Source organism: Megalobrama amblycephala, linkage group LG12, assembly GCF_018812025.1.
Source record: "Megalobrama amblycephala isolate DHTTF-2021 linkage group LG12, ASM1881202v1, whole genome shotgun sequence".
NCBI lineage: Eukaryota > Metazoa > Chordata > Actinopteri > Cypriniformes > Xenocyprididae > Megalobrama > Megalobrama amblycephala.
In genome coordinates, this window is record NC_063055.1 from 9,527,501 (window position 1) to 9,536,690 (window position 9,190).

Sequence of the window (9,190 nt, forward strand, 5' to 3'; positions counted from 1 at the left end):
TGCCCTGACTACTGAACTAGGGAGCTGATTGAGACACACGCATATTCTAGTTTTAATAGGAGTAATACAGTAGCCTTAAAAGTATTTTTAGGTGTATTTGTAAATCACACTTAAAAATTTGTGAATGTCATTGCAGACAGTTGGAATAAGCAAATAAATGATGTTAGAGCTTTTCTCAGAACCAATTTCACATTTCTGAGGCATTGGTCCACATGAAGGGCCCTATAATACACCCGGCGCAATGCGACGCAAGGCGCAGCGCAAGTGTGTTTGCTAATTTGCGTCCGGCGCCGTTCGCGTTTTCCCGTTCAGCGCCACGTCCTTAAATTAGTAAATGCATTTGCGCCAGTTAGTGCGCCCATGGGCGTGCTGGTCTAAAAAAGAGGTGTGTTCAGGCGCATTGCCCGCGCATTGTTATTTTAAGGAGCTGAAAATAGACTGCGCCATAGACCAACTCAAACCTGGTCTAAAGTCTAAAGTCAATTGGGCAGGGGCGTAGCAACCGGGGGGACGGGGGGGACACGTATTTTGTTGTTAGAGCGCGTTGGTAGAAACTAACATTCAGCCAATCACAGCCTCTGGGCGCGTCCACAAATCTCTTGTGAGCGTTGACTTTGCTTATTACACACAGGGATGCGCATCACACAAACATGCCAAATATTAAAAACAAAAGGATTACAGTGTAAAAGAATATTATTGTGTAGGCTACATAAATATAAAAATGTAATGATGAATAGTCATTGGAATTACACATCAATTTAATTCCTTAAAACAAAAGTCAACCATCAATCACCTTTATTTATATAGTGCTTTTATTACAGATTGTGTCAAAGCACTGAACAGTATCAAATAGGAGAATAGAGTAATTTATAATGACAAGATAAACACTGAATTTCCAGTTTAAGGCATTTTATTATTGAATGCAGAGAATATTTTAAATATCATAAAATATCTTTATCTAAATAAAGTATAGATGGTCTCACATTGGTCTCAAAGTCCTGCAGTATTTTTAAATTTTGAGGATGATTTCACAAAAATAGGTTCCTGTAAGCTATCACGGCATGTTCCCAAAATTGCCACTGGGGTGCTGTAAAATGCCAATTGGTATTCTATTTAGAATTTATTATTATGAACATCAGCTTTGGGTCACATCACCATACAGCTGTCCCCCCACTTTTAAAATGGCTGCTACGCCCCTGCAATTGGGCAATATTTTGTTGTTAGAGCGCGTTGGTAGAAACTGCGCCTCTGGGCGCGTCCATATATTTGCTTATTAACTGACTCATCGCGTGTACGCCATGTAAATAGCAATCCGAAATTGGCTAATTAATTGAACATGGCCAATACACACACATATATATTAACCGCTCATCGCGTGTAGCCATGTAAATAGCATCCGCCATGGCGCGAGCGCATCTCGCTCTTAAAGGGAATGGGAGATGACACTCTGATTGGTTTATTGAACGTTACGCCCATTACTCATTAAGAGAATAGGGACAACCCATTTCAAAAATGCGCTCCGGCGCACGGACCGTTTTTCCGTCGTTAAAATAGCAAAAGTGGATTTGGACACGCCCTGAGTGCACCTGCGCCGTGCGCTTTACACTTTGCGTTTAGATCGTTAAAATAGGGCCCGAAGTCAGTTCTTAGAATAACCACTGGTGAAGTTCAACACATTAAAGCTGCTGTAGGTAACTTTTGTAAAAAAAATTTTTTTTACATATTTGTTAAACCTGACATTATGTCCTGACAGTAGAATATGAGACAGATAATCTGTGAAAAAATCAAGCTCCTCTAGCTCCTCCCAGTGGTCCTATTGCCATTTGCAGAAATACACCGCTCCCGGTAAGAAACAACCAATCAGAGCCAGGAGGAGTGTCTTAGCAGTGTCAATCAATCAAGCCCGCGTGCGCGCTGATCTCACCCCTCCCATGCACAGCGCCAGCGCATACAGGCTTCAAGATTACCGGTGTGCCGCAGCTTTGCTTAGGGCGGAAAAACAATCCAAACTGCCATTCCTCGAGTGGCACCTGCTCATAAAATAAAGACGGGTAAACGGAAAAAGACAGATGACGATGATAAAAAAGCCAAAAAGAAAGAATTAGATAGAGCCCGAAATAAAACGAGGGTAAATATCGGTGCGGCTTTTCCGAGGTGGAGGGAGCTACGTGTCCTGAACGGATTAAAACCCGATGCAGAGTCAGCCACATTTCTGCTTGACAAGTAAGTATCCCTGCTTGATTTGTTTAATTTTTTAAGAACTACACAACTAAGATAATTTCAAAACAGGACTGACAAATTATGTATGGCGTGGTTACTTGTAGATTTCAGGGTGGTCCTTTGCATATAACATCGTTTTATTTCGCCATAAGCAAAGCTGCGGCACACCGGTAATCTTGAATTTGACGCCTGTACACTGTGCATGAGAGGAGTGATCAGCGCGCACGCGAGCTTGATTGATTGACACTGCTAAGACACTCCTCCTGGCTCTGATTGGTTGTTTCTTACCGGGAGCGGTGTATTTCTGCAAATGGCAATAGGACCACTGGGAGGAGCCAGAGGAGCTTGATTTTTTCACAGATTATCTCTCATATTCTACTGTCAGGACATAATGTCAGGTTTAACAAATATTTAAAAAAGATTTTTTTACAAAAGTTACCTACAGCAGCTTTAACTATTAACAAGATCCATTAATGTCTGATAACCATTAAGTGTCTAAATATTTTTGGTCTTCATTTTGAACAATATATCTGTTGTTTTATCTTTTGAAACCCAGCAAACTTCCTTATCTTTAAGACAAATGCCACTTGATTCGATATTTTATCAAATGCAATATATACATTTTTAAAAATCGGCATGAAACACACGTTGCAATATTTTTTTCTTCCATATTGTGACGTATATCCGAGAAAATCAAGGGAAAAATGAGGGAGGGACTTGATTTTGTCAATCGGAAATTGATTGGATTGTTGGATGGTTGTGGTTTGCTATTGGTCGATCTCATGTGACTGACAGGTTGTCCCGCCCTCAATCCAGTGAACAAGTCATCATAGAAGAGATGAGATGTCACTGCAAGAGGGAGGGTAAGTCATTTTGATTAAAGATTACTAAGGGCGCATAATTTAAAAAAAATGATGTGCATAGATACATAATTTATAATAAATACAGCAATATTTCATAAAAAGACAGGAACTGTCAATTCAGGATCACTTTAAGTGTGGGTTAAGTGCCCAATAATATTTGGAGCCACTTTTTAACAAACCTTCCAGGTAAATAAACATCAAGTGCTGCATAGCAAAATTGCGTACTGATGGGATTATTAGCTTCTAAAAATTCATCTAAATGACAAATAAGATGTTCATTTTAGGTTCTGAGACGCATTAAGTTATCTTACATGAATCTCACCTCATCAGGGATAATGACCAGTGGATATCTGTCCTCTGAGAGAAATATGAACAGACACCAGAGCCGGAAGGCGTCTTTTCCAGGTAAAATGCTCTTTCCCTCAGGTCTATAGTTCTTCTTGGCAGTAAGAGTCCAGCAGAGCTCATCCACATTTTCTTTGACAAATGTGCCTTCCACCACCTTACAGAGAGGAGACAAACTCTCAAGTCAGAAACTATCATGCTACAGAATCAAGAAATGCAAGAATCTTAAATGATAAATCATTGATGTCAGGCTGAGTTTATGATGACTGCCATATTGGCCAGCACAACATAAACAAAAAAAAAAAAAAGTGGAAAATGCACTGATTCAGAGTACTGGAGGAACAGATATACCTTCATAGACATATTGTCTTGCACAGTATGACATAAAAAAGCCTGTGTCTAAAAGCAAAATAGCTACTACAGTGTATGAGAATGTGGCAAGGCTGTGTACCTTGTCCAGGATGTATTTGTTGAGGTAGGGCATGTATCCCTGGCTGGACACTGGACCGTCGTCATCGTCTCTGAAGTGCTCCTCGAGAGCCGCCGGATCATGCGGGATACCCAGAACTGTGTAAAGATTATGAGACAAGACCTGCAGAGCAACAGCACACATGTTAAACGACGACATTTGCCAATTGTCATATATACACAAAACATTACAGGGGATTTCACTGGTACTTTAAAGGGGACCTATTATGCCCCTTTTCACAAGATGTAATATAAGTCTCTGGTGTCCACAGAAGTTTCAGCTCAAAATACCCCACAGATAATGTATTATAGCTTGTCAAATTTGTGAGCAAAATCACGCCATTTTTGTGCGTGTCCCTTTAAATGCAAATGAGCTGCTGCTCCCAGCCAGCATTCCAGAAGAGGGCGGAGCTTTAACAGCAAACGCTTAGGTTGCACAACAACAACAAAGCTGGAGAATCTCACGTAGCCAAAACGACGATTATCAGTCCAGCCTTAGCCACCTTTCCACTGCACACGACAAACGACAGCCGTTGGACCGGAAGTCATTCATTTCCAATGGAGAGTAGTACCGAGTAGTACGGGGGCTGCGTGGAGTTCCGATCATATGCGAATGCGGAAATTTCGGATCCGATTTGAGCTTCGGATGCGTTGAAATATTTGAACTTCTGCGGCTAGACCGTATGCGACCGGCCGACCGGATATGATGTATTCTAGTCAAAACGATGAGCACGAAGTTAGAATTACCAATATTTTAACACTTTAACGTTATTATATAAACACTATTTCTTTAAAATGGTGGTTATCAATAATTATGTAAAACAAAAAAGATATTTTATGATTATTAAATCATTTTTTACGTTGAAGCTCTATAAAATCTACTAGTTTGGTTTTATTTCAGATGTATTGAGGGTCATTTGCTTTGTATGGATATATTCATACATGCATTAACGTTACATTCATTAAAATCGTTCAGTTTACCATGGTGGTTGCTGGGTTGGAATAAGCCGAGGGTAACGGTTGCTTCACTACCAATTTCAAAGTTCCATGCGACTGCCGCTAGGGGGCGAAATGCGACAATCGGATGCGAATGTCGTGTGCAGTGGAAAGGCGGCTTTACATTGTTCAAACCGGAGTTGGACACTGATGGAGAGACTCAGGAAGAAGTTACAACTTTTAGAATGCAACTGGACATTTCTGAATGGTTAGTGGATAAATTTATGTAGTTGCTGTGGAGTTGATTCAACTCATCGACTAGCATGTGCCGTCAGGTTAATCTTTTGTGCAAATCCAATGTTGAATTGACCCTCGTTTGTGAAGCAGTCTAGCATAAAATAACAGCATGGCAACAACACTCTACTACAACAACTCTTCCTCTACAGCAGCCCAACATGGCCTCAACCCCTTTGTTGCGTGTTCACGGGGCAGGGTTTATGTAAATTTTGGGGTTTGTGATGTCACCAGCCCGGGAAGAAGCTTGTTGTAGTCCCTACCAGCCATTTGTTGTAGACCTTAAAAAGCAATTTCTGTAAAAGAAAATATCTCCCTTTGCACTGAGCATCATAACTTTGCGGATGTTGTTTATGCTCAGATAGCAACATTACACACTAATTAAAGTTTAAAAAGTGAAATCATAATCAAGGACCCCTTTAAGAACTACCAGAGACAACAACAGGCAAGATTTTGAAACAAATAATTTCTGTTAGATTCCAAAGCATCACTAAACCCTTCCGGCAACAGCAGGGCTACATTGCATTACTTCTCTAACTTTGCTCAGGAACTTCTCTAAATGTTTCTTTGAAAATGACAGAGATGACAGTGTGGACTAGAAATGAGTTGTTCGAGCAGAGTCTGATCTTACAGCACACATCCGGTGACCACCGTTCTCAAAGCTGAAGATTCAAAATTGATCAGTTTGAGCCCATTTACCACTTCAGACCCACAATGCCCCATGGTCAGAGATGCCCTATGCTGGTCATCCTATGCTGGTCATCTGGAGATATGGACTGGACTAAACCTAATCATGAGACTAAACTTAAGCAACAATTTGTACATCCATGCGAAGGAGTCTGTACAAACATAACAAGGTTTACTGCAGCACAATATGCTTGATGAATACACAATTTTGCAAAACTAAAGAAAGCACCAGAGTGAAACCACAAACCCTATGAGATCAGGCAAAAGTTGCCCTTTAAAATGCAGGGAAAAAAAATAAAATTTTTGCATTTCCATAAAAATTATATTTAAATCTATGAATGCACAGACCTCTTAAGGTAGGCTGGTTTTATAAATGGGCATTTGTAAATGAAAACCTCTGACCCAGATATTCAGTAAGTTCACTATAGACCATGTGGCATATGATGATTTGCTCACACAGGAAACACATCGCAAGTACTTAAAGCAAGTGAATGGCATATTTTAAGCAAAACGCAGGAAGGAAAAAATAATTTCAAGTACTTCATTGATCCTTTTTCTCTCTTTCAGATCAAGGAATACATTTTTAAGACCTTGAGATCTGAGAGCCGTATGGATCCCCATTTTTTCAGCATCCTAAAGTTTAATCGTAGTGCATTAATGGATTTGCAGCTCACCTTTAGTTGTGACTTGGACACCTTTCCACTCTTCTCCACATCTAGAGCGGTGAAAGCGTACCAAATGGACTTGAGCAGTTCTGAGCGCAAGTCCATGACTGCAGCAATTTTACTCTCCGTTTTTCCTTTTTTCACTGCCTTCTCTTTTTCTCGCTCTGTCGTTCAAGGCCACCCACACCCACTGCACAAGTGTGCATCCTCCATCTGGCAAATGACACCCCCTGCTGGGCCAAAACTCAATCAAAAAGGAATAAAGTTCATCAAATGTTTTGATTTGAACAGAATAGAAGTCATCAAAACAAAAACAAAAATAATTGAGTATAAAGTACTTTCTCATACAGAAATGGCACTTGCTATGGTGCAAGTCGCGTCAAACTCATTTTAGATCTCGCAACTAACAAAGAGCCAAATCCCCTTTCTAAGTCAATATACAGTTCATCTCTGAGTCTATTTATAAGCACCGAAAGAAGAAGCACCCATCTGGCCCTATGATGCCAAGTAACTAACTCTTCTAAAATTCATTATTAAAAAAAAGAAAAAAAAGGGGAACAAAAAAAAAAGAGAGAATACAAAAATAAATTACACTCTTAGATAGAGAAATGGTTCTGAATTTGATTAAGCCCTAAGTGAAAGCTGTTATCTTGCAACTTCTGAGCTCTAAAAACCCTCAGTCAGAAACTTTATTCATAATAATATATATAAAAAAAACTTTCTAGGTGAAAATAATGATACCAGTCAAGTTATTTCACCTCAAAATCAACAGAAAAACAAAATAAAAATATAGCTGCGAGCAGCAAATACTGGGGTTCAAGCACTTTAAGACTTTTAAGCACATAAAAAGGTATTCGATTTTTTTTATCAAGCATGTAAGCACTTAGATCATAGACAGAAAAGATCATTTACAACCAACACAGGCAATTTACTAAAGGAAAAAGTTTTAAAGGTTTTTTGACAGTTATAGCGCCACTATATATATATATATATATATATATATATATATATATATATATATGAGAGCATAAAAAATGACCCATGAGCAACTTTGATTTTATTTTTTTTGTCACTTCCTATCAAAATTTTGACATTTGGGCATTAGAGTTTAGTTAATGAACTATGATTTCGAGATTCCAAAGGTGGTTTCGTCTTGATTGGATTAACAGTTTCGAAGATATTCAAAAAAAGTTTTTAAGCACTAAATCACAACATTGCACAAACCATAAGCCGAAACCTAGCATGTTTGGTATCGTTGGACTCGACAAGGATTCAGGAGTCTAAGGACATGACCCCCAGGAAAATAAGCAAACCACACCCAAAGTTATAAGCATTTGAAAATGTAATTTTACCACTAGGTGGTGCTGGTTCGAAACTTCTCAGGCTCCTTCAGGGCATCATGCTGATGACCCATACCGAGTTTAGTTCCGACCGGCCTCCGTTAACCTTGTCTAATAGGAGCTCAAAATTCATTGGCCAACGGCGGCCATGTTTTTCGAGATACGCCAGTGTCCTCATAGACTATCATGCCCCTTGGACCAAGACACTGCATGCCAATTTTTTAAGTCAATCGGACTAACGGTTGCATGGTTATAGTCGTTTTCATGTTTTTGTTTCATGTTATAGCACCACCAAGTGTCCAATCGCCAAGTTTTTTTTTTTTTACTGTGACCACAGATTGAGCCCATAGACAAGTATTCAGAGTTTGGTGGAAATATCTCATTCCGTTCCAAAGTTATAGCCATTTTAGTAAAAGTGGCCCTGCCCATTTCAAACATTTTGGCGCCCCTTAGCGGCCGTGAATCAAAATTGCAACTCTCTTTTTTGATAACTTTTGATATTCAGTCTCCAGAGAACATTTCTGCACTGGTTTGGTTCTGATTGGGTGAAAAATCTAGGACTAGTTCACAAAAGTAGGTTGTGGACAAAATTCAAAATGGCGGAATGTTTTTTTTTTTAAATCGGAGATATGGATTCCAACGATATAAGGCACCTGAGTATGACAAAACGCTCTAGGAGTTATGAGCAGATTCACGTTTGATTGCTGTAGCGCCAACTATTAGCCAATCGGGGTCATACCTTGTCAGTCTCTCCCCAAATTGAGACCCATCATCTGGCCAAGTTTCAAGTCTCTAGGCCTTACGGTTTGGTCTACACAATCAGTTTTACGGTGGAAGAAAAATACTAAAAATTCTTACAATTACAATAGGGTTTCAGCACTATGTGCTTGAACCCCTAATGAAATTAAGCTTACTGAGGACCATCTAGCAGTGTGACATTTTCAATTAAAAAACAACAACAAAGATTTATTTAAAGATTTAAATTAAATGTATGCATCAAGCTAGTATTTGTTGTACCATATTTCAATTATATTGTTTTTTATTTAAAAAAAAAAAAAGAATATAAATTATTTTAATGATATACATATTAAAATTATGGTAACACTTTATTTTACAATGTCTGTTAAATATCTTACATGTACTTACTATAGTAATTACAGTAAATTATGAATAATTACAAGCAACTAAACCCTAACCCTAATTATAGAGCAAGTACATGTTGTTAATGAATATTACTCAGTATTTGTGTAATAACTCTGTAACAAGGATAACACAAAGTGCAACCAAAATTATGAAAGGGGAAAAAAAAAAAAAAAGTACTAAAAAATGTCATAAAAATAATGTCACAATGAGGTGAAATATGACCCAGACA

At 38.7% G+C, this 9,190-nt stretch overlaps 1 protein-coding gene across 1 annotated transcript in view; it reads right to left on the reverse strand.

The window, feature by feature from the left end:
• def6a (DEF6 guanine nucleotide exchange factor a) overlaps positions 1-6,882 on the reverse strand; it is a 15,697-nt gene extending 8,815 nt beyond the window's left edge. The window contains exons 1-3 of the mRNA XM_048211445.1: positions 6,488-6,882; positions 3,880-4,020; positions 3,406-3,585 (exon numbers count right to left, since the gene is read on the reverse strand). Coding sequence (XP_048067402.1) covers positions 3,406-3,585; positions 3,880-4,020; positions 6,488-6,583 — 417 coding nt within the window. The 5' untranslated portion in view covers positions 6,584-6,882. The remainder of the gene's footprint in view (positions 1-3,405; positions 3,586-3,879; positions 4,021-6,487) is intronic.
• Between the last annotated feature and the right edge of the window lie 2,308 nt (positions 6,883-9,190).